Source organism: Eumetopias jubatus, unplaced genomic scaffold, assembly GCF_037043125.1.
Source record: "Eumetopias jubatus isolate StellerSeaLion01/CBP00866 unplaced genomic scaffold, mEumJub1_p1.0 scaffold_6, whole genome shotgun sequence".
NCBI lineage: Eukaryota > Metazoa > Chordata > Mammalia > Carnivora > Otariidae > Eumetopias > Eumetopias jubatus.
This window is the reverse complement of record NW_028274812.1, coordinates 117,237,328-117,262,551: the sequence shown is the minus strand read 5'-3', so window position 1 is coordinate 117,262,551 and position 25,224 is coordinate 117,237,328. Positions and strand designations below refer to the sequence as shown.

Sequence of the window (25,224 nt, the reverse complement as noted above, 5' to 3'; positions counted from 1 at the left end):
ATAGATTCACAGGGAGTTGTGGAAATAGTACAGAGAGATCCTTTACTCAGTACCCTTCACCCAGCTTCTGCCAGTGGTAGTATATTCCATAACCCTAATAACAATATCAGAACCAGAAAAGTGACACTGGCATAATCCACACACCTTATTCACATTCCACCAGTTTGACGTGTGTGTGCGCGGGCGCGTGCACGCGGTTCTATGTGGTTTTATTAGCTGTAGGTTCATGTAACCACCACCACAATCAAGATCAGAACTGCTCTGTCACGAAGCTCTCCCTCATACTCCCATCATGTTCATTTCTATAGTCCTTACTTGCCATGATGAAAAGTTGGCAACGGCATAACGTTCCCGTGATCCAAATTAGGAGGGAAAATGGCCTACAAACTTCCTAAGTTAGGGACCACTGCCCTGTGTCCCGTTGTAGAAGTGGGCCAGCACAGTGGTCTGCGCAGAAGCCATTTTCCTGAGAGAGACAAGTGCCCAGGGATGCAGAGAGCTAAGGGTGAGAACGCTCATCTCTATCTGAGGCCCTTTCCCTTCAGGGTCCAACCTCTGGAGGCTTCAATATCTTCCACAGAGGTTGCTCCATGTGCTGCCACTTCCCCGACTTGCAAAGTCAGTAGGGTATTTCAGCAGAGAGGCAAGAAGCAAGGTTTAGGCCCTGTATTGCCCATCTCATTTCTGGTCAAGTTACTTAACCTCTCTGAGCCATCCTTTCCTTCCTCGCCAAACTGGTTAGGGCGCAAGGGCTGAGTTTGTTGATCCTCGTACAGCTGTACTCACTTATTCCCACTTCTGGGAGCAAAGTGTTTTTGAAAAGGAGGTTAGGGTTTTTGTACTTCACAATTTTGACTAGGGCCATCCTGTTTATTTTCAACTGTGTAGGAGCATATTTGAGATTCTGATGCGTGGGCACGCACGCAGAGACACACAAACTTGCACACACATACAGCCTGAGCTCAGAGATACTTGAGAAAAACAAGTCTCTTGTTGATCATGGTTACAGTGGACACCACACGTCCTTCAGTCTAAACTTATACTTTCTCTACACCAATTCATTTGTTGCTCAAGCCTTGGATTCATCAAGAGGTAGAATCTTAGAAGACAAGGCTCCTGTACCTCGGTTAACAGTAGCACCAGGAAGCCCCATCTGGGACCCCTGACCTTTCACCAGGGACTCTTGAGTGTCTCAACAAGCTTCCCCTTCTCCCATTTATTCTCCCTTCTAGACCCGAGGGATTGGCACACCTGTTCAGGCCGCCTGCCCCCTGTCTCTTCCCTCTCTCCTCTTAGCCCAGTACTCTGTGAGGAAAGGACAAAGTTTCCCAGGGTCTCCCCAGTTTTGCTGTAACTGAAATAGGCACACAGTCCCTTTTTTACTGCTCGTCAAACAAAACAAAAATGGAAAACTCAGGGGCAAGAAGAAATAGCCAATAAAGAGCCAACAATGGAGATGTTACAAAGTTATTGGAAATATTAAAGCAATAATTGTCCTGGGTCTTACTCAAACATTAATAAACCAGGTCTTTCCTTGGCTCCTCTAACTTCTTCCTCATGAAGTTGTTGTCGTGAGGCTATGGCTCCCTACCTCCTGGGCGTGCACGCAAAGCCCCTAGAGAACAGTTCTCGACAGTGATAAATGCTTGCAAAAGAGTTGAGACTGGTGTGTTGTGCTTGCTCGGGAATCCTGGTGCAGGCCGAGGCTGGAGATGGTCTTTTGGTGGGTGGCCCGGGGATCTCCCAGTGCAAAGGTTTCGCAGTGTGGAGAGTACAGCATGTCTGTTTTCTGCCTTTCTTCTCTCTGTATGCTGCTTTTATTGATGGGCTTCCTGAGAATATTCATGCAGTCTGTAATTGCAAGCCTCCCTTGGTAACAGGCCCAAGAGTGCAAGTCCACGGGGGTTCTCCTGGTGCGGGCGGTCTCTACTGAGACTGTTTTGAAAGAGCTGTGTTCATTCTGGTTACCTGGTGTGGTTGTATACTTTAATGTGAAGCTTAGTCCACAGCGGTTTCATGCTGCTGCCCATATAGGGAATGGCTTCTCTCAGGAGTCCCAGAAGACGTGTGACCTTGCCCTGCCAGCCCAGTGAGAAGCAAGGGCTTATGGCTCTCCCTTTACCAGTGTCCTTTCTTCAAATGCCGGGTCCTTTCCACAACCTCCCACTCCCTCTGCGGTCAAAAGGAGCCCCTGACCTTGAGCCCTGGTCCCAGAATTTATTGGACTAATTCGAGGATATCAGGTTGTGCTGGGCCAAGAAAGTGAGATGGCAACTTACACTGTTTAGGAATACTGACATGGATGGTAAACTCCAAAGAAAAGCAAGGGGGTGAAAGCATTTAATCCAAGAGGCCAGTGGCCTCAGAGGAGCATGGAAGGGAGACAGTGGCCTTGGAAAGGCATGCTGTTTCGTGGCCATGTTCTATTTCCTACAGCGGTGGTGGGCTTGTGGATGGGTCATTTCTTACTGGTGTTTGAAATCATAATATTATAAAATAGACCCTTTGGAATTTAAGAAATACTTCTTTTTTTCAAGAGGAAAGAACACAGTTGCTTGTGGTTGAGACCAGCCTAGGGCTGATAATAGAGGTTGTTGACTGAGGGACTCAGCAGTGAGATAGTGAGGATGCAGCTGGAAGCATCTTAGGTGGAAAAATACCACACATCTGGGCAAGCCACCACTTTCCTCCTCTCGTTTCCTCTTTGGGAAAAAAAAATCTCAGATCCAAGAAAGACGTATGTCCTACACACATCTCTCCCTAAGAATCAGTTAGATGTACCCACTTTCTCTTCAGGTGTTTTTCCACTGGGTATTGACTAAACCCACCCAGTGCTTGGTACCTGCTAGGAGCCCCAGTGGGCATGGCGTACACATGTCAAAGGACCCAGGGATCATCCTTGGACGATATTTATGTGAGTGTGTTTGCTTTAGTGTAGTACAGCTGGGCTGCCTCTGCCCCAAGGATCCTAAAACAGAGACCTTAGACGCAGTCAGTCCAGAAAGGGTGCTGGCAGGGAACCAATGCTTTTCCAACGCTTGCTGTGTGCCGGCCACTCTACCCAGGTTACCGCATTTAATCCCCATACCGTACCTCGAAGCAGGTGTCGTCATCCATATTTACAGGCGAGGGTCAGGTAGGTTATGTATTTTGCCAGAGGGGCAAACCAAGGATAAAGCCTTGCTCTGACCCCAAAAACTTTTTTTATGTTAGACTGCCCACAGCGTGGAGGAGCACAGGTGACTTGAGCTGGTCCTGGACAGAATTATAGGGTGACGATTTGGGGGCTGCAGATGAGGCAGAAGCCCACCCGGCTCGGGCTTGGGATCTCAGGAGCAGCAGGAATGGAGGTTGGTGGGTAGGGTAGGGTAAGAGGTAGGCACCACCATTAGGCCTCTAGCCAGGGATCCCAGGTGCACTGTTGTCCCTGGTCTCAAGCTCTGCCTTCCTACCCAAAAAATAATTATCTTTCATGTGCTTATTCTCATAGAGTATTTCCACATACCTTATTCTCCATGTGTATATTTGGGGGACATAAGGATGCCATTCCCATTGTTTTTTATACTCCCTGATGGGTAGGGCAGGACACAGACTAGTTCCTAGCTCAGGCTTTTTGTTTAGGGTGAGCGTGGATGCCCTTGAACTTCACAACACATCTGGGAGACTTGGAGGACTCCAGTTGCTTTGCCTCCCTGCCCCCTGGTCTGCCAGGATAGGTAAAAGGTACCATGTGGAGGGGAAGGGTCTTAGTTAACCTGGCAACTCTCTGTCTCTGTGCTCCCCGCTTGAGATCTGGGCTGCCAGGAGGTCCCGTTACCAAGTGCTGTGTGCAAGTGAATGGCAGCTGGAAATCTGACTTGCATGAGGTAGCCCCTGAGTTGATAGAATATAAGAGCCCATGACTTGCTAATGCCTTTGATCTGTTACTCACACGGCCCCTGGCCCCTGGGAGTGATCAGTGAAAGCGTAGGGCATTGTGCAAACAGGAACTGCAATGAGGAAGAAGGAAGGGCTGAGAGTATGCTGGGATTCATCCGGGTTTGTTTATCAGCCCTCAGTGGAGAGCCTTTTCAGGAAAAAGGAGCCAGAGAGGGGTTCTGTGTCTCTGGTAGTTGAGACTTGCTTGAAAATGAAAGCAGTTTGTGAATTTCGGGCTCACAGTATTGGTGACGGGCTAGTGTTTATCGGGCGCTGCTGCCAGGCCCCCACAGGGGCTTTCTACATGGACACTTGGGACGGAGGTTGTTTGGTTAATTACAAACTTCTGTTAAAGGAGGAAGTCATTTTTAAAAAGAATACAAACATTTTAATTTCACCCCAAACAGATAGGTGTGCATCCCGGTGTTTTGATGTGGAGCTAGGGCCTTTTCTCCCCCTGTTGACCTGCTAATGTGGAGTTCTCTGTCCACTATTTATGACATGAATCACGCCCATGAAACATCATTGGTTAAAACTTCCAGTTTGAGTTTCTTAAAAGCAAAGCAAGAATTTAGCCACTTGTGGAACAGTCTGAGTACAGAATCCTTTTAGAATGTTTTATCATTTATTTCTCCAACGACACCTAATCCAAGAGCACGTTTTTTATTGTTATGTTAATCACCATACATTACATCATTAGTTTTTGATGAAAACTTCTGCATTCCCACACCGGGAGCAAAAGCACGTTTTTTAAAAAAAATGATTTCTGTTATTGAGTCTCCTCAGAGCATCTCCTTGGTTGTCACAGAAACTGCTCTTTTTGTGCTTGTTTAATCATTTATGTAATGTTTAATCAAATTTTCTGTTTTCATCAACAAATATACAGCCATCTTAAACAGTTTTAGAAATGATCCCAACTGATTCTTGGTAAGTGGAATACCCAGTGGTACGGTAGAAGCCGAAGACCCTTGGGTGTGCTCGAGAGAATCGGCTGGGAATGTGGGCATGAGTCCCCTGAGGGAATAGATGGTGTGCAGTTCGGTCAGCTAGCTAGAGGTCATTACTGGACTCGCGAGCTAGGTGTTGTGATCTCTGTTGCAGATGGCCCTGCTGATTCCACGGTCTGCCTCTCTTACCGCCTGCTGACCCTGCCCTGCAGGAGCCAGCTCTCTCAGAGGCCTGGGGCTTGATGACAGCACCACAGCCTCTAGGCCTCACCTCCACCTCTGCAGGGCTGAGTTGAGACCCTGCTTCCTCTCTCTCCTCTCTCTCCTCTCTCGGGTGTTGTCGTGGGTCCTCCGTGTTCTTGCCAAGGAGCTGCCTTCTAGAAAGGCGGCACCTCCCTCCCATGAAACGTTTTGTCCTAAATGGAGAAGCAGCCTCCAGCTGAGTGTCCAGGAAGTGAGCTATTGTTCACACAGCTCGTTCTAAACATTTTCTGCCAGAAGGAAGCCCTTTCCCTCTGGTTTGTCTTTTTTTTTTTTTTTAAACAAAACGAAACAAAACAAAAAACAACAAAGGAACCTGAGTTTTGATTAACTTGTTTTTAAGGTAGAATTCTGTTTATTTTGGAACCAGATGAATGTGAATCATGAGTGCAAACCCTTTCTAATCTCTATAAATTGAAGGGAGCAACCCAGTAGGACTATGTCGGCTGTTTGCCTGGCATTGGTGCTCTTACAAGAACCATAGACGTTTTTTAGGGTAAGCAAGACTTCCGTCTGGTCAAGTGGGTTCCAGAGTGAAAACTAAATGACTCTTAGGCTCAACCCTATTTTTCCAAGGACTTCATTTTAAAAATGTTCCTTAGTACTTTCTGCTATGGCCCCAGGACATGGCAGGGACACCAAAACTTCCTAGTAACAGGGACAGACAGACATTGCCTTTGGAGAAGGAGCAAATCTCATTTTCTGTGCTTACAGTAGCAAGAAACTTATCTTCACCTATAGGGTGATGCCTTTCAGGGAATGGATGAGTCACACAAAGACCCCACATCTTTTAGACAGTGCGGAGCTTGCTCAAGTGTCATAATCAATGAACTCCTCATCACAGCTCCCTCTGGGAACCAAACTCTGCCCTAGGACTTCTTTTTTTTTTTTTTTAAGATTTTATTTATTTATTTGACAGAGAGAGAGAGACAGCAAGAGAGGGAACACAAGCAGGGAGAGTGGGAGAGGGAGAAGCAGGGGAGGGAACCCGATGCAGGGCTCGATCCCTGGACCCTGGGATCCTGACCTGAGCCGAAAGCAGATGCTTAACGACTGAGCCACCCAGGCGCCCCTGCACTAGGACTTCTTGTACATTGTCCCACAACTTTACAGCGGCCCTGTGTTATGTCTCCATGTAGCCTTTGAAGAAACTGAGGCCTGAAGAGGGGTCGAGTCATTTACCCATGGCAATGATCCCATGAGTGAGGAATTTCTCCACACTTAATGGAAGAGGAAATTGAAAGAGAAGTTAAATGGCTTATCTAAGGTCGCACAACTAATTTTTAAAGATTTTAAAGTCAGGTTTTTTTTTTTATTCCAAAGTCCCAGTTCTTTACTGTGCAGACCCCGTTCAGTGTTCTGCACCCCGTATATTTGAAATTGTGCTCTGAGCTTTAATAGAGTAGAAGCTAAGCCCTAAATAAGCTGGACAGCATGAGCTACAAAGACAATGAGTTGGGCACTAGTCGTGTATTTCTAGGACTCTGACCATGGACATTATTTAGCTTCTCTAGCGTTTGGTTTCCTCCTCTGTAAAGTGGGCAGAATCAGAGCTCTCTCCTGAGCTGGATGTGAGGATGAACCGAACCACTGGGAGGGCACTCAGCTGGTGCCCAGTGCAGAGTGTCCCAGTGACAGAATCTGGCCCCAGAACCTAATAACCCCGGAAAGCTCAAGTGCTAACATTGTTGATCAAACGTAGTTTCCAAGGAGAAGGGTTCCTTGCTGTGAGCACCTGAATTCAATTTTCAGGAACGATGACCTCCCGGAGTAGGAAAGGGATAATTTAATAAGCTCTCAACACAGTCCACCCACCTTTCCCTTGTTCCCTCAGTGTTCTGAGGGTGGATTTGATCTCATTTTATTGATTTCAGTCTATAGAGGCTACAAGCCCGTTCTCTTAGCTGAGTATTCTAATGTGCTGCTTCCCATGCTAAAGTTAAGTCACCAGCGGAGGGATCAGTGTCTTTTGAGTCGGATTAATACGAACCAGTTTCCCAGGGTTTGCTCATCCCTGGGAACACTGATAATTGAGTTTTCAGACCGTCAAGACTGGGGTTAGCCTGGGTTCCAGAATAGAGAAAGCCACACCACAACAGAGAAACTGTGCTGAGAGCCCTTCACCGTGAAAGCTTGGTGACACGGAATAATGGTGAAGTCAGCTTTCCCACATTCCTTTCTGTTTGTTTCCTTTGCCTGCTGGACATGTCTCTGCTTATTAGCATGTTGAGCAGAGTTCATTACAAATGGTGAAACTCAAATCAGTGTTGATCTTACAATTTATTATTCTCTGAAAGATTTGATCCTGAAAGAAATATTTTTCCCAGTATTTTATTATGAAAATTTTTGACATGCAGAAAACTTGAAAGAGACTTGAATAGTGGCTACCTATCTATCCGCCACCCAGAGCCTAGATTCTACAATTGCATTTTACTGCACTTGTTTTATCTCATATCTATCCATCCCTCAGTCCACTTAAAAATGGTTATTTTTTGATGCATTTCAAAGTAACTTGCAGACATCATACATTTCATCCCTAAACAGCTTAACCATGCATACTGTTAACTAGAGTTTGATAGATATCTGTTCATAGGGTTTTGGGGGAAGAGGCAGTAAAATGTATACAAAGTGAAATGCATAAGACTTAACTCTACCATTCCCTGAGTCTGTGTGACCCAAATTCCTATCAAGATGCAGAATATTGCCATAAACCCAGAAAGTTCCCTCATGCCCCTTCCCAGTCACTCCTTACCACTCCCTTACCCCCAACAACTACTCTTCTGAAATTTTTCCACCTCTGTAGATTAGTTTTACCTGTTCTAGAACTTCATAAGTGGAATCAGTGCAGTGTGCGCACTTTTGTGTAAGGCTTGTTAAAAAGAAAACCACAGGTCCAAAGTGGCATCCGTTAGGCCAAGTCACCAGACTGGGGCTTAATTAACCTAACCTAATTGCACTTTCAACCTCCCCTAGAAATGTACCCTTCACGGGTCATTCTGGAATTTTTCTGGTCAGCACCAATTAGGTAATCTGTCACATTCCCCAAAGAAAGATGAGGTAATCTACCTACTAAGACCCGTTTGTCCCCAAAGGAAGGTGACCTCACCTGAAATAATCCTTTTTTCTGTTTTTGACTTCCTTGTCCTGCCTTTAAAATCCTTTCCCTTTCTGTAGCTCTTTGGAGCTCTTCCTCTACTTGCTAGATGGGATGCTGCCCGATTCATGAATCATTTAGCAAAGCCAATTAGATCTTTAAATTTACTCAGTTTGAATTTTGTTTTTTAACGGGCTCATCTGAAGGATTTTAACTAGTGCTTTATAATGAATTTTGAGAACTCTGTCAACTTCGTTTATCCAACTTCCTATTTCATAACTTCAGAGACAGTTAGGAGTGGTACGCTGCAGTAAAATCTCAGGGCAGCAATACATATGATTTTTTTTTTTTTTACACCTTAAGTATATGTAATTTGGTGCTCCGAGTTTTACATCTGACTCCCCTGATATTATGAGGCAGATGTTCCCCTGCAGAATCTGAGGAGCCGGCAGATGTGGGGCCCTTTCCTGGGCCACACTGCTGAGGAAATGCATTCTGAATGGAAATTTAGGGTGTTTTCTTTGGGCTGGCTTAATCGATAGGCTGACAGCACAGCCAGTGTGCCTCTCTGCAAGAACGGGAGTGAGGGAAGGTTACTTGGTGGCGGTGGTGGTGATTGTGATAGAAAAACGAAGGCAGGTCCATGAAGCCGATTGCCCGGGTGCCAGAGAACCGCAGCTTCCCTGAGGTGTGTGTCCTTCCTCCGCATTCCTCCCCGCTCTCCGCAAACAAGCCTCCTCCTGGATAGAAAGTAGATTGCGTACATTGGAATAGAACCCAGATACATAATCCTCATTAATCTTTCAGATTCTTGTCCCACTTATTAAAGCCAGTATTTGGCACATAACCCAGAGTTATGTGGCAAGCAATAATAAAGTTAATTGGAATCTAGGTCTCCCAACTTTTTTCTTCTTTCAGCAGTTTCTTGGGGCTTAGAGTTAAAGATTGCCTGGGTAGCAAGCTGCTCTAGGGTGAGAAGGGCATTGGCAAGGGTTGTTGGCCCAGAAGGTCTTCCTCCCTGTCAAGGTGCCGCGTCTGGAGCATGCGCCGCTCCTGGCCAGCTGGGAGAAGTGGGGTGGCAGCAGCTTCGGGGGGCAAGGCCCAGTCAGTAAGCCAAGAGGTGTGTGAAAGGTAAAAATGAGGAAGGAGGAGAGGGGTTTGGGGACTCAGGTGCCATGGGGAAGCAGGAGTGGCTCTGGCTTTCCCCTCTCCACCAGCCTCGCCTGGGGCAAGTGCACACTGGCTTTCCTGTGAGACCGTTAGCCTCACAAGCACAAAACACTGCTGAAACAACCACTTTTTGGTTCTCCCAGCCTGGGAGAAAGCGGGGGATTCAAGTGGGGGGTACAACCATAAATACAGCGGCAAGCTGCATGCCCCCCGTGATGAGACAAATGAAGCCCCCGCCAACAGTGTGCTCTGGGGAAGAGAAGTTACTCATTGTTAACGGAGCTGCCGCCGCAGCCTCAGCCTCCTCTCAGCCTCCTCTCGGCCTCGGAAGGCCAGCCCTGAGCCTGTTGGCAGACAATGATTCATTCCCTGCGCTCTTCTCTCCTCCCCCACCCTCTCCTGCCTCCCTCTCCTAAAGGCAGTTGACAAGGTTAGAAAATGAGGACAAATAATTTACTTCAATCCATCTCTGTCTTTCCCGAGGCCTTGTGCAATTTGCTCGGGGGCAGGGGGGAGAGGGAAAAGAATAACCCCAGCCCCTGGTCAGTGACCCTTTCTCAAATGTGGAATCAAAGCCTACTCTAGGCTGCCGGTCTGTCTGCTGCGAAGAGGCAGTGAAGACCAAGGTGGTGATGAATTCTTATGTGGCTTCAGGGCCCGGGAGTGCAGCTGTCAGCCGTCTTTAGGGCTCCTTGCCCAGCTGGAGGAGCCAGCCGACTGGCGCATCAGCGGTCACCTGATGGCACGGGCACAGCAGCCAGAGAGACTGAGGTGCTTAGGGCTCAGTTCCTCAGCCCTGTGCTCCGAAGAATGGGGAGCACGGTCCAAGCAAGGCCATCTGGCCAGAGGAGAGGGTCTGCCCCTTGGTACCCCAGCGCAGGAAGCTCGAGCTCCCCGGGGAGCAGGCTCGGCCACCCATGGCACTTCGCAGAAGTGAGAGGTGTGCCATCGGCAAGGAGTTTGGGATTCTGCCCACGGAGGAGGGCTCCAGTCCCCTCACCTGAAAAACAGGTTAATATGTTTGCTTGGCAGTGAGTTGAGGCTCTGCTCGACTGTTGAGGGAAAAGGCCAGCTGGTAGGGGTAGGGTGTGAGATGGCTGTGCCAGCAACCCAGGGAGGTTGGAGAAAGATGGACATGAGGGCAGGGGTGTTGGAGAATCCAAACTGGGGTCCAGAAGTGTTGGCTGCCTTTCTTCCCTTACCGTAGCAGTGAGGTGACTAGCCTGATGTGGGCATTTAACAAAGTCTAGCTGTTCGTCTTTGTCACCGGCCGCCTCCAGTGGGCCAGCTCTGCCTGTGCATGGCACCGTGTGGGATCTAAAGACACAGTATGAATCAGGGTCCTTACCCTTAGTGGTTCTATAGTGTCTGTGGGACACATCACAAAACAGTGAATCAGGGAAGTCACAACACAAACCAGAGTGTGTTTCTGGGCCAATAAGGTATTAAGCATTGGGGCAGAGAAGGAGAGGCAGAAGGGGTCTCTAGCCCTGGTGGTACAGGCCCAGGAGGACTGGTATGTATTTTCCAACTGGTGGGAGGGAGCCCCTAGGGAGCTGAGAGCTCCCCAAGCAGCAGAAGGAGGATTGGAAGGGAATGCCTGACATCAAGAGCCAAATTTAGTGGCTGGTGAATTGCAAAAACCTCTCCCTTCATGTTCCCCTTTGCTCCAAAAGGAGGTAGGAGGAGGTGATCCCTTTTCCTTCCTTCTCCCCATTAGGCCTCCCTTACGGGCATGTTGACCAGACTGATTACTGCTCTCCCAATATTTGGCTACAAATGGGAGCCCCTGAACATAGCCATTCCTTCTAACTTCTGGAAGGGAGGTTTCACATAGGCCTTGGTGCCAAGTTGCACCAAAGCTCATGGTTCTCCTGTGGACTCCCTGTGCCTAAAGAAGTGTTTCTGCCCGCAACAGCAGTCTTCTCCCTCCCCTAGCTCCTGATAGCCAGTGAAAAGACTAGTGTAATCTGACTTGTTCCGGGAAGCCAGGATATAGTGATAGAGAGTGGAGGCCTCTTTATCTCTATACAGAATATCACCTCCCACTGCCAGCCTTTGAGCACCCAGGAGCCTGTGTTCTGAACAAGTACCTGTCAGCAGACCTCAACAGCAGTGTCTCGAGTGTTTGTATTTGTTCTTGTTCTCAGCCACGTGGGGAATACGTTTTATACATCCATGGTGGGGCTGGGAGGGGAGAGTCTAAATAGGATAACCGTGAATGCATTCTGAAAATGGAGTATTTCCAAGCATTTTTAAAATACATGCATCCATTATGGTGCTAAATTTCAGGCCTTACTTTACCAAACAGAAACAGAAGTTCCCTATAGCGTTTACGTGAAGTGCAGGATTAAAGTATGGGCATTGTCTGTCTCTCCCCCAAGATGTCACTGACCCACACAACAGAAAAGAGAACACTGAACTGTGCCCTTCCATGACGTTCCATCTGCCTCTTTCTCCCCTGAGATGCAGAACATTTCTGGGAAAACAGCCTAATCAGATTGATTTTTTTTAACTCAAGCCTAAATGGTGAAACTTAGCAAAGTATATAGATCAGAATGGTATCTCTTTTCTCTGACAGCTCCTCTTTGTCTAGACTGGAATGACCATATTCTGTCTCTGCTGGTTCTGGGCCATGGAGGGTGTGGCAGAGACAGAAGATGCGCTCCAGCTCCTCCGTGTCTCCCAGGCCCAGGCTGAGGGGCTGGGCAGGATCACAGCCCCAGGCAGTCCAGTGCTTATGGTGTCAGGCCAGGCACCTGCCAGTCTCTGCCCACATAGGACCTCCTCACTGCCACGTTCCTCCTAGCCCTGTGTCACCACCAAGGCAGGAAGCGGTGCTGGGTTGTAAGCTGTCCATCGACTGCTGGGTACTCCTGGTTCCTCTATAAACTAGAATCTTCTCAGCTTGACTTAGCTACTACAGTTCACAGGATAGCAAAGCATAGTGTATAGTTTCCATGAAACAGTTGTGAGTGTCCTTGTGCACCCTGCCAGAGGGTGGGCTGTGGAAACGTGGGCTGTTCCTGGCCCTTTGTAGTTGGTGTGAGGGTGACTCCTGGGGCAGGCAGGAAGGAAGGAACAGAGCAAAGAAGCAGCAGGGTGTTCTACTCTGTTCACTCTGATTTCAAAAGGCCCTTTGGTAAAATCTCATGAATTGGGCCAGGAGATGTTGATTGGTTAGGTCCACTGGGGCTTTGGGTGTCGGGTGATTATGAGGACAATGAAACATGTACTGTAGGTGACTTGACTTTATATGAAAAGCTACCTTGGGGCTTGGGGTCATCCCCCATTTCAGCTCTTATCCCCCCTTGATACTCTGCATGGCCTTGGGAAAACAGCTTTTCCACTACTGGCTCTGAGTAAATGGAACCCCCCCCCTCCGCCACTTCCTTTCATTCATTCAGTGAGTTGCCTGTTTAACAAGAGCCAGGCCCAGGGGGTAAAATGACAAGTAAAACATGCTTTCTTCCAACCCTCATGGTTCTTACAGTGGTGATTCTCCCACATACACTCTCTTTGGCCTGAAAGACGGATCCCTAGCCAGGTGGAACCATTCCAGGGATAAGGACCCATCCTCCCCTCCATGTAGGAAAAAGTTTTCTCACTTTGAGCACCTTACTTTTTTTTAAGATTTATTTATTTATTTATTTGAGAGAAAGCACGAGCAGGGGGAGGGGCAGAGGGAGAGAGAATCTCAAGCAGACTCCCTGCTGAGCACGGAGCCAGACGCGGGGCTCCATCTCAGGACCTTGAGATCATGACCTGAGCCAAAATTAAGAGTTGGACACCCAACTGACTGAGCCACCCAGGTGCCCCTGAGCACCCTATTTTTCTCCTATAAATATAGAATAGGACAAGGAAGGCACATCAGCAGATATGTAGGGAGTGCCCGCTCTTTGCCCAGCTGGGAAGCTTCTGTGATCTGAGTAATCCAGGCTTTGGGACCTTTGCACTGATGTGTCATTCAGTGCAGCCGGGGTGGGGGAGCAGCTTGGCCTGGAAGGGAAGAGCTGTCGGCAAATATCCCTAAGCCTTTCGTGAGGGAGAGGAGGTGCTCTAGGGGAATAACCAGACCAATGGGTTGAAGTTGGATAAAAAAAGATTCGAATGTATAAAAAGACAGATGTTATAAATTGGTGCTTTCTGCAAATAGGGCGAACTGACGGGGAGAGTTAGCAAGCGCCCCATCTCTGGAAGACCTTTAGCAGAATTGGACATGGGGTTGGAGTTGGGATTATATGACCCGTGGGGTCCCTGCTGCAAACTCAAGATTTTGTGCCTGGATGAACTGTCAAGAGAGAACTAGGATTTGTCCTACAGGTACACTTGTACACATGTGCAAACATGGCTGTAGAACAGTGTTCGTCATGGCGCTATTGAGAATGCGAAAAGATTGGAAACTACACACGTGCCCACCAGGGGATTGGTTAAATAAATAGCCACACACTGGATGACACACCTCATCCATTTAAAAAAAAGAAAAAAAAGAATGTTCTTATGAACTGTGGAAAGAACTCCAAGATGTATTATTAACTAGAGAAAGCAAGATGCAGAACAGCATATATAGACTGCCTCTGTCAGTATGGGGGTAGGATATCTTCAAATGTTTGCTCACATGGGACTGCAACCCATCTAGAAGCATACTTGAGAAACTGGTTATACTGGTTGCCTGCAGACAGGCGAGCTAGACAGCTGGGAGACGGAGATTTTCCTCTGAATAACCTTTGTACTCTTTGAACCTTGAATCATGGAGATGTAGGACTTGTCAGAAAACACAAGTAAGAATATTTTTTTTTAACTTTAAAAATAACGGGGTTTTGCTAGTTGGAGCTCTGAGGCAAACAGAGGGGAAGTGGAAAGCAAACAAGCCTTTGACTGGGCACCTGCTGTGAGCCAGGTCTTTGGCCGGATGCTTGATGGACTGGCTACTTTCAATCCACACAACAGCTCTTTATTATAGGAGGCAAGACGCACTCCCATTTTTGTAGATTTAACACTGAGGCTGGGAAAGGATGGAAGTGCTTGCCTGTCCGCTTGGGTGGGCACTATACCAGGCTGCCTGTTGAAGGAGGCAACTCTTGGAATGGGGCAAGGCGGGGGGCGGGGAGTGTGGAGGTCAAAGAAAGTGATGCGCTAGGAAGGGAAGGAGAAAGGCATTTTCTTCAAGGGGCGGGACAGACCTGCTGTAGCGTTGCCCACTTCTATGCTGGCCTCTCCGCCGTGGGACCAGTAAGCAGAGGCACACCTCCACTTACGCCACAGGTCAGCTGTGTTGTGTTTCTCTTGGCTTTTGCTGAGCTCAGGGATGGAGTTCCCAGTACGTGTTCACAGGCAGTCAGGTGACTGCTGGAGCCGGCAGGCATTTCTGTGGCCAGAGGAAAATAGCCACAGCTCCTGGCTGCAAAGGGAAGGATGTGTTCTTCTGCTGGGTGTCAAATGCGCCATCTTTGTCTGCCAGCTGGAGACTGGATGGAAAGTTGGTGGTGGTGGTTTTTTGTGTTTGTTTGTTTGTTTGTTTGTTTGTTTTTTGATTGTCAGACCCAGGCTCCTCACTTGCACTTAGAGGAAAACGCATCCAAGCTCTGGTACAAAAGGTTCTCTTTCCTTTCTTTTTTTTTGGAATAAGAGCCATGAATGAGCTCATTATTGCTGCAACCCAAAAGAGGAGGAGGAGAGGAAGAGAAAAGAGAAAGTGGCCTCCTCCTTATTGCCCTGCCCCTGGCCAGGTTTCCTGGAGTTGGGGGCTTGGCTCTGGCTCAGGGTGACCAAAGCCAGATGGCTGGAACAGGTGGTCCATACAGAGGGCAGTGCTGGAGACATTGGATGCTTCGAGACCAGCTTGCTCTGCTACGATCAGGAGGAAGGATATGTTTCTGTACCTTCAGGGAGCAAAATATTCTCTGATCAGAGTTATATGCCTGCCTCACTTTGACTTCTACGAGGCTCCCATGTTCAGGTTCTCTGCTTGTCTCAGCTCTCAAAATTGTCCTCAGCCCTCAGAGCTGGCAGCCAGGCAATAATAATTATCTGTTGAATGCTAGCATTTGCCAGGCACTGCTCTAGGCACTTGGGGTGTCGCGTGTAACCAAGTTGGCCAAGTCTCTGCTTTCATGGAATTTAAATTCTGGTGTGAGCAGTGAAATGTGCCAGGCCTGGCCTGCTGTTGCCCCCTGTGCCCCGTTTCTGCTGAGCTGGGGGAACTGCTGCAGGGAGCGATACATAAATGCCTCGGAAGGAAGATTCGCCGGCATTTCCAGCAGCTGAGCTCAGGTTGTTTCCCACTCCCTCTCCTTGGAGCCTGTCTTTTGCCCCCATTAGGCTGTGGTCACAGAAAGGCCTTTCTTGATCTGAGCGGCAAAGAGTTCTGATCCGTCGCAGGTTGGTGCTGGACCTTGGAATTATCTGGAAGAGACCTGGAGGGCCTCCCCCACCCTCGCACCCCGCCGTGGGTGCTGATGGTGAGCTGGCAATGTTTAACCTGAGCCTGACAACCTCTCCTTTTTGTTCCTCTTTCTTCTGTTCCAGATTGAGAAAATCATGAGCTCTATTGGCGAAGGGATTGACTTTTCTCAGGAACAGCAGAAGATCTCAGGTATCGTACCAAGCAGCCATTTTCTCTGTGGAACACAGACCTTTGGCTCCTTTCTGGCTCAGGTTTTTTTTCCTCTGACCCAGAAGACAGACATGTGGTGGGTGAGAAAGGTCAGCCTCAGCCCGCACTATGCTCCTGCAGTTCAGAACCTCACATATCTGTATGGCCCACCGAGCTGTTATTTTAGAGTTACGACACTTTTGACAGATCGGAGGGGAGTTGCATTTTAGGCCCACCTATTAGGAAGGTTTCGTTGTTTTTTTTTTTAAGTTAATGGTTGTCACTTATCTGTAATTATGTCTGTAAACATAGGCTTTCTCGATCGGCTTAAATTGGAGTGCACATGAGCGTTGGTCTGTCCAGCTTCCCAGACAGCTCTGGCACTAGCCCTTTGTGAGAAAGTAGTTTGCGTTTGCCTGCTCCATGCCAGTGGCAGAGCATTGGCTCAGATCAGTAGGGTCAGACTGTTAGCCTGCATCACCTGGAGGGGGTGGCTTTGCTTCCCCTCCTTATGTCTTTTTCTGCATTTTTCCATTTACCTAGTCACTCATCATTTTTACTCCAGATCACTGCCACTCTTGGGCATGCTTTTCTTTTCAAAGCCTAAGGGTGAGGTCGGCCTCAGTTTCCTTTGTTTGAAGTGGGCACCTAGAGAGGCCGTATCTGAGCTGTTTTCCTTGATAATAGAATTGTGGTTGTATTACTTTTCTCAGCCGAGGTGACATTTCTAAAGGTGTCTCTTTGCCAGAGCAAGTCTCATACCCCTTCCCCCAAGCATCTGTAGACCCCCTGCCACCAGAACTCCCAGGCTGAGAGCAGCTCCGTGGGGCTTGGCCTCTTCCTGTCATTGAGAAATGCCTCTCTAACTGAAGGGGTGGGATTCCCTGCTCATTCAGGAGGCTCCAGCCTGGATTGGCCTCCTAGCCCAAGTGACACCTCTAGTTGCAGCTCAGGGAGAAAGGAGCTGCTGAGGCCGAGGTGCTTATGGAAGGAGTATGGGCTCTGAAGCCTCAGCCCTGGGTTCAAATTCTGCTTCTGGATACTTACAGGTCTTGGGTGAGTCACTTAATCTCTCTGAGCCCGCAATTCCCGAGCTACAACATTTGGTAATAGTACCTACCTTATAGGTTTGTTGGGAATGAGTACTAGATACAAAAACTTGAGCAAAAGAGGTAAGTGGTAGCTCTGCTCGTCTTTTGTCCATGAAATAATTACTTAGTCATATTGGAAAACCTAGAGAAGAGGAACATCTGCTCCCCTGGCTTGTCTCCCTCCACCACTTTTCCAGCTGGGGTCCTGGAGCCTCCTCCCTCCAGCAACCTTGTTTCCCTGGCTCCTAGCAGAGAGGGCCCAGCCCAGTTTGGTCCATCTCTTTCAGTCTTGGATCATGCTGGGATCTGTAGAGGTGGCTCTTCTGGCTAAGAGTTTGTGGCTCTGTTTCCATGTGCTGACTCCACACTCAGATAAACAATCTCACACTCTGTTGTGTAGGGCTTTATCAAGAGTCAAGTGTTTGATGGGAATAGATGCTCAATACCGAGACAAACACCATTGCTAGTTTTCAGAGCTGTGCTTTGGGTCAGCCAGGAATGGGATCGATAGTCAGTTCAGTTGAAGCTGCTTTCTGCTTCCCTGTACCCCTCTATGTCCAAGGAGTGCATGTGCTTGAGAGTTTGGGTCAGAGCAGGCCATTACCTCTCAACTTTGGTAAATTAGGAGATGTGGCAGCACCTCTGGAAAACACATTTCTGGAAGAGCCCTTCTCCTTCAGGGTGGTGACACTGAGCTCTTTCCTTGCCCTGTGGGTCCTACCCACCAGTTCTTACCCCCACAGACTGGATCCCAGCGTACAGCCCTGTGTTAGCACCGCTGAGTTGAGCCATCCTCCATACAGCAGCTTAGGAGAGTCCAGGGTGGGCACACGAGAACGGCCACCCGAACAGAGGGTGCGTCCACCCGTGCCACAGAGAGACCCAGCCCCCTGTGTCTGGACTGCTGCCAGTCCAGGAAGCATGGAGGGAGTAGACTCAGCTCTGCCCCTGAACTCTGTCTTCCACCCGATGGGTCGGGAGGGGGCTTTCCCCAGGACCTCAGGGAGCACCAGCTTTCAGCTCAGACGAGAGCAGAATTCTCGCTTATTTTGGATAGTCAATAGCAGGGTCCAGATTGTCCTTAGGCTTCTGGCTCTAGGAGAAGAGGCTTGGGCTCTAGCGTTGCCAGCCTGGGAGGAGGAGGAGCAGGCCACCCGGCAGGCAGCCATTAGCTAAGCACAGGATCGCTCAGTGTGACTGGTTTCGCAGAGGATCGTGTCCTGAAGGGCGAGACCCTACGTGGAACTGGAGTCTTACTCTTGTCTTGGGCCTTGGGAACCTGAGCTTCCAGCACTGGAGCTAGTTACCTGAATCCCCAACAGACAGGTTTCACAGCTCATTCCACTGTCAGGGGTCCCAGGAGGGGGAGCCTTCCCACTAGCCCAGGCCTCTGGCTGCCTTCAACAAAGGCCTGTCTGTCAAGCAGCGGAAGAGATCACTTGCTGTCGTTTGCTAAAGCCAACTGTTTTAGCTGTTGAGTAGCCGTTCACTGCAGGCTCCTCTGGGGCCTGATCTCCCTGCACACAGAGCCCCCTTCTTCACCAGGGCCATCTACAGCGTGTTGAGCTATAGGCATCCCCCAGCACGTTTAGAGGGTGGCATGTGGGCCCTGGGTCTTTGTCTCTACATGTTACATTTTCTGTCTTCACAGCTGTACTTGGGGTTTGGGCCTTTTCCTTGGTGCCTCCCCTCCCATGCCCTCCTCCTCTAGATCGTGAGGAGCCTGCTCTGGGCCTGGTGCTTCTCCCCTGGGTTCCGACGGGCCCAGAGAGAAGTCTCTTCCCAAAGGTGTTGAGTACGCTTGCTTACCTGAGGAATATTAGGTGTACTGTCTTTATTGTCGTCGCTGGTTTTGGGGTGCCCCAATGGCTTGTCCTCTTGGCAGGGAGGCACAATCTTTCTCATGTGGTGAGTTGGGGCGGGGGTCACTTCACCTGTGGGCTGTGCCCTCAGGGCCGTGTCACTCCTCTGTCCCCTTCCCTGGCTGTCCTAGAAACTATTGGCCCAAACTGTAGGAATGTGCCTTCTCTGTCCCCGATAAGCTATTTCCAGCCCCTTGAGCTGCAGGTAGAGTCCCCATCTCCGCTTTTCATATGCATGTGTGCCGGCTGACATGAGATGCCGGGGAACCTGTCATTTTGCTCTGGTGCTTGTGCTGCTGTGTCTTCCTCCCTCAGTGGCGGCGGCAGCGGTGGCGGCGGCAGCTTCTGCTCCGATGTCCGATCCCTGATGTATTTTCCTGAGCGTGGAAGGGAGGAGGGTGGGGAGGGGAGAAGGGGAGGGCCAGACATTATGAGAGCGAGCGAGGGCTGTGGGGCCGGCAGCAGGCAGCGTGGAGCCCAGGAGCCTCCAGACAAAGCACTCTGCTGCGGTTCTGTGAGCGCACACATCCACCGGGAGCAGGCAGGACCACAGCTGCCCGGCTGAGGGATTACAAGCAGGAATGAATCAGCAGCCGGGGACACTTGACTTCATGGGCACACAAGAGCCCGCCGCCTAGGTTCCCTGGAGCAGTCAGCCCCACTCAAGGGCAGGGGACCCAGCGTCTCGGAGTGCTGCCGCAGCGTGCATCGGGAGGCCGCCGGGTCCCTGACCACCAGCTCTTCTGCAGAGCCCAGGACAGTGGGTCACCCGGGGCTCCTAGACCACCAAGCCAGTTGGCCTTGACCTGCCTTGAAGGGCAGAAAGTGCCAGGAAAACAACAGAATGACTTTCACCGTGTCAAGAGTTCTTTGGAGGTGATGTTTTCGTAGTTAGTTCTTCTTTTTCCTCCCTTCCTCTTTTTTTTTTTTTCCTTCTTTTATCTGTTCTTGCCCAGGAGAACCAGAGAAGTAGGTGGGGGTTAAGCGCTCAGCTCAGGTCTGCCGGGAGGGCTGAACTCTGTTCCTCCCCACCCCACCACACGCCCCTGTCCGGCGCGAGGAGCAGAGCAGATACATGTCGTCCCTTCCCCACTTGCCCTCCGAGGAGAACGTCAAGGTCCGGAGACCCTGGGAAGACAGTTGCTGTCTTTATCACTCAGCCAAAGAGAGAACAGCGCCGAACGTGAATAGACTTAAGCCGCCACAGCTCAGCTGACAGAGGACCGCTTCCTTTTCCCCTTTCTTTCATCGGGCTGGGTTTTGTCCTCTTTAGCCAAGAACTGGATCTGCCTGCCTGCTTTCCACCTGAGCAGGCAGGCGAGTCACAGGAACAGCCACTCTCAGAAGAGGAAAATGAATGCCCAGCCCCGACAAGAGAGCCCGGCCCGGGAAGGCAGCCCTTCGGACAGCGCCCTGGCGCGGGAGACGCCCCGCTCGCCAGCAGCCAGAGTCTAGCTGTGGACTGGGCTCCTGGCCCCGCCGGCCGCGCAGCCTGAAGGAGTGTGATGTCGCTGTCACAGCCGAGCCACACCTGAGCCCGATTCCCGGGCCGCGGCCCAGGCGCCGCACTCTCGGCCCCTCTGCCTTGAGCCTCTGAGCACAAAGGGCTGGTGGCCATGGTTTGCTTATTCCGGGACTGCTGGGGGAAAACAAGTAAAAGTCTCTTTTCTCCCCCTGCCGGGTTCTGTGCTGCTTGCATTGCATGTGCTGGGTCCCCGTGAACAGCCGCCACCCACTGCTTCCCTCCCGGAGCCCTCGCTGTGTGCCTGTGTCCCTCAGCTGCATGAAGATGCGTGCGCCCTCCTGGCCAGTGTGTGCTGCAAGGTCACAGGACTTGCCCCTCGCCCACGGCCCCACGGGGGCTCCAGAAGTTGCATGGATGAGAGGAGCCCCCCAGCCCCTCTAGTGCCTATGGGAACAGACTTCCTGAAATACCTCAGTGTGAACGCTGACGAGGAACTCCCCTCCGACCTGTGGGCGGCAACTGTGCATGTGCCACCGCAGCCCCGGAGCAGCTCGGACTGAGGGGGGCGGGGGTGTGTGTGTGTGTGCAGCCCGGGCCGTCCTGCCCTTGGCCTGCACCCGGAAGAGGAGCTGCAGGTCCTCTGCCCTCTGGTCTCTTGTACATAGTCGGGCGGCTTTATGGTAATGACTATGATGTGGCAGTGCCATCTGTCTTCCTCAGAGTGCCGCTGCTACCGCCTTAATGGTTTTTCCCTTTTCAAGCGTCTGCCGGTTCCTCTCTCGTCAGGTTCACGGACGCTGGAGCAGAGCGTCGGGGAGTGGCTGGAGGCGGTGGGGCTGCAGCAGTATGAGAGCAAGTTGCTTCTGAATGGCTTTGACGATGTCCGCTTCCTGGTAAGTGCCCGGAGGCCTCCTCAGGGGTGGGGTGCAGCCCTGCGGAACCAGGCTTCTCTGATCTCCCGTGGCCCCTGCTGGAGTGTGAAACAGTACGTAGACCTGTATCCCAGAGAAGCGTGAAGGAAGTGACTTAGACATCCAGGAAATCAGCCGAGTGTCGTGTGCGTTCTTTTTAAACTCTGTTCCCTTCAACTCTGCTCCCCGAAACAGTTCGGTCGGACGGGCTCTTTACAAGTCTGTGTCCAGAGAGGTAGGGTACCTGACCACAGACCTTTGCCCCTTGCTGGTCCCCCTCTCAAGCTTCAGACCATGTGCTATGCGGTGAGGCCTCAAGGCCATCTTGTTCTGGGTCAGACACTGGGAGTTTTGATGGACGGGACAGCCCGGTTCCCTGTGGTGACTCCCTGTCCCATCTCTGTTGGATACCAGAAGTTTCCTTTATTGTCCAGCAGAAAGGCCTCTTCCCTGCCCAGCCCAGGCCAAGCATCCAGGGTGGGGAATGTGGCCATGCAGCCTCAGGGAATCCTAACCTCAGGGATGGCCCAGAGAAGAGGCTGAATTGGCGGTTGGAAGGATTGGTTGCTTTTCTGAGGTATCATTTTATACTGTCTTCTTACACAACACAAGATGTCAAAGAAAAAGAAAAATCTAGGTGTTTTTCCTCAGGCTGCCTGTGGAGTCTGGGCCTGGCTGGGACCCTGGACTTAGGATCCAGTGCTCCTTCTGTCAGTCCAGAAAGTAGTTCAGGCAGGGTACCCATGAGCTTCCCTCTCCTGGAAGCCTTTCAGGAGATGGTGAAGTAAAGGGGTTGGGTCAGTCAGCCCAGAGCTCCTAGCTCCAGTGTGGGTCCCTGTGGGTTTCCCACTGACAGGCTTGCATTTGGTGCTTTCTGAATAACAGCTTGCCTAGGGTGCTGGCCTGTGGCTGCCGGGAGGAACCCTCACTAGGACAGGCGTGCCTCACCTGGGCCATCTCCATCTCCAGGGCAGGCAGTAAAATCTATAGCAAACCACCCTTCCAAAGCCAGCTTAGGGCCAGTTATTTTTCAGCTTTTAAAAATCTTAGGTTTTTAAATAGTAATTTTTTTTTAAGTTAACCTGGGTATATTTATGGCTCTTATAACTTAATCCCTGACTCCCCATGGTCCTGGGGGAAGGCCGACAAACCCAGGATAGAGGTGGGGGTTCAGCCAGTGAGCTGGGGCAGTTGGCCTCTGGTGCTGAGTGCTGAGGGACCTTCCCTCTCCCAGCACGCCCCCTACACCAGACCAGCTGTCAGACAGGCAAGGGGTGGGGGCTGTGGACTTCACAGTGTCCCCCTCCCTGTGCTTCAGTATTTTAGAGGCTGAGCTCTTGACTTCTCAACTCTCCTTCTGCTAATTTTGGAAAGGGTAAGGTTCCCAACCTTTGAACATCAAGACTCTTAAAACCGCTTCCCTGCCCCTCCCTGTGCTCATGCCCAGAAAGTAGCTAGGCGGGCATCTTGGTAAATCTGGCCCTGAGCCAAACATCCACACAGGATGCAGGGCCTCTATTAGAATGTGTCTCTTTCTTTCGGGGAAGGACACTCATCAAGGGAGGCCCGCAGCTCAGTCTTCCCAGGACCTTTTTTAGGCTCCTCCTGTTGCCCTGGGCACGAGCTGTTCCTTGTCACTGCTCTCTCGTTTCCGGCGGGGCACTGGCAGGCGGAGTCTGTACAGGAAAGAATGCTGATTACACCTCAGTTGAGCCTGTTACTTCTGATATCTAGAGTGGCCTGAGTAGCCATGCAAAGCATCCTGGGTAATTGCATGTAAATTGCCAGATGGACTGTAAGGCTAATTGTTTTAGCAACCAGAAAAAAGGAAAAAACATACAAGAAGGGGGGCATTTTTATTTAGAAACATTCTCTCGGTGCATATGGTATAATTTCCGTAACGTTAGCTGTGGTATATGTCCATGTAGTTGGGTTTTCAGTACGTTGCAGATGTTTTTCTTGGTTCTGAAATGCCCGGGAGAGTCTTCTGCAAGATGCGCAAGTAGCTCCCAGGGAGCCGGGCTCTAGAGGTAGGAGGAACATATGGACACGAAGAGTGTTTCACAGACAATGCGCTGCTGTAGCATTTCCCTGTGACGGGTCCCACAGTTCCGTGTCAGGGTGGGTGGGGCTTCACCATCGTGTGGGTCTCATCATCTGTACCTGATGCCCTTCCAGATAATCTTGGCCCTGATGCTCTCCAGTGACAGGGGATTCACCACTTTACAAAGTAGTAGCCGCTCGTTCTTTGTGTTGCTCAGGCTGAGCCAATATCTGTTTCCTTGTGGTTTCTGTCCCTTGGCCCCAGGTGTACCTTTTGGGCCACAGAGAACACACTTACGCCCCTTAGAAAATTGAAGACTTTCTGTCATGCCCTCCTGGGTCTTGTCTACGCCAACATCCTCTTATTCTGGGCTGTTCTTCCTGTGATGGGATGACTGAGCTAGACCAGCATTGCACCTTGAACTTTATTCACACTCCCTTGCCTATAGGCAGAAAGCACCTTCGATTTGGAGGGGTCACAGCCAGGGCAGTGGGGGCTGCCGGGTGTTCCCTCAGCTGATCCGGCCTACACCAGGCCCTGGGAGACAGGGCCCAGGAATCTGGCTCCCGCCTCTGCCAGCCAGCCCAGCACGCTGGCTCATACATCACAGCCAGTTCCGTTTTTCAACCCGAGTCTTGTCCATGGGAAATGGGCTTTCTTAGGAGAAGGGAGGAAATGCATTTGATCAACACGGCAGGACAGTTGGTAGCTCCACGCGTGCTGGTGCAGGTCTCCCTGTCTAGGGACTGAACCTGACCTCCCTTCACGGGTTGGCAGTTGAGTCAGTGATGGTGCTCCACATGCTGGAGTGTTAGGTGGATGTTAAAAAAATGTTTTTGAGGGCGCCTGGGTGGCTCAGATGGTTAAGCGTCTGCCTTCGGCTCAGGTCATGATCCCAGGGTCCTGCGATCGAGTCCCGCATCGGGCTCCCTGCTCCTTGGGAGCCTGCTTCTCCCTCTGCTTCTCTCTCTCTCTCTCTCTGTCTGTCATGAATAAATAAATCTTTTAAAAAAATGTTTTTGAGGAATGTCTGATTGGAGAAATGCTCACCTTGGATTGTTGAGTGAAGAAATCAAGACACAAAAATCCATATGCAACATGATCTTAATTTTCAAAAAAGAAAACCTCTCTGCACAAGAGGTGCAAGGGGGTCAGCCAAAATGTTTCCGGGGGTTATCTAAGGAGGACTGTAGGTGGCTTACTCTCTTTTTTGGAATGTAATGGGTTTTCTGCATTTCCTACAATGAATGAATGGATCTGAAGTCAGAAAAGCAAATAATGCATGTGTCTGAAGGAACTTGATGGTCTGGCTGGGAAAACAGGCACATAAAGCAATAAAAACAATAGAGCAGGCAAGTGTTAAGTGCTGTGGTGAGGTGTGTAGGTGCTGCAGGAACACGGGAGGAGAACCCACCTTCCCGACTGTGGACCGCGTGCTGGGCACTGAGCTGGCCCACGGCCCTGGGCGTATTGTTGGTCGAGTCTCAGATGGGGCTTTGAGGTCCAGAGGGCAGAGGCACTGCCAGTAAGTGGCAGGGCCAAGATGCTAGCCCAGATCTGTGCAACTTTGAACTTCTGGGTCACACTTGCTGTCTGAGGGTTTGCCGGGTCTGTGATACTCAGAGAGCCCACGCACAGAGGAGGGATGAGTGTGGGGCCTGAGCGGTCTGCAGAGAATAAGGAGGTTGGTATAGTGAGTATAGTGAGGGGGCAGGGCCTTGGCCAGGCAGGAGAGGTGGGCTGGGCTTGACTGTGAGTGGCCTTGATGGCCATGTTATGGGGGGCCCTCTGGCTGTAGCCCTCAGGAGGCAGAGAGCCCCTGGGGTCGGGCTGCACCTTAGATGACAGGGCACGGCGGGGAGCGGG

General features: G+C 50.4%; 1 protein-coding gene across 3 annotated transcripts in view; it reads left to right on the top strand.

Moving 5' to 3' along the window:
• ANKS1A (ankyrin repeat and sterile alpha motif domain containing 1A) overlaps positions 1-25,224 on the top strand; it is a 175,043-nt gene that overhangs the window by 128,646 nt on the left and 21,173 nt on the right. For all 3 annotated transcript variants that reach the window (XM_088024027.1, XM_028120671.2, XM_088024028.1), the window contains exons 12-13: positions 15,919-15,985; positions 21,190-21,296. In XM_088024027.1, coding sequence (XP_087880153.1) covers positions 15,919-15,985; positions 21,190-21,296 — 174 coding nt within the window. The remainder of the gene's footprint in view (positions 1-15,918; positions 15,986-21,189; positions 21,297-25,224) is intronic.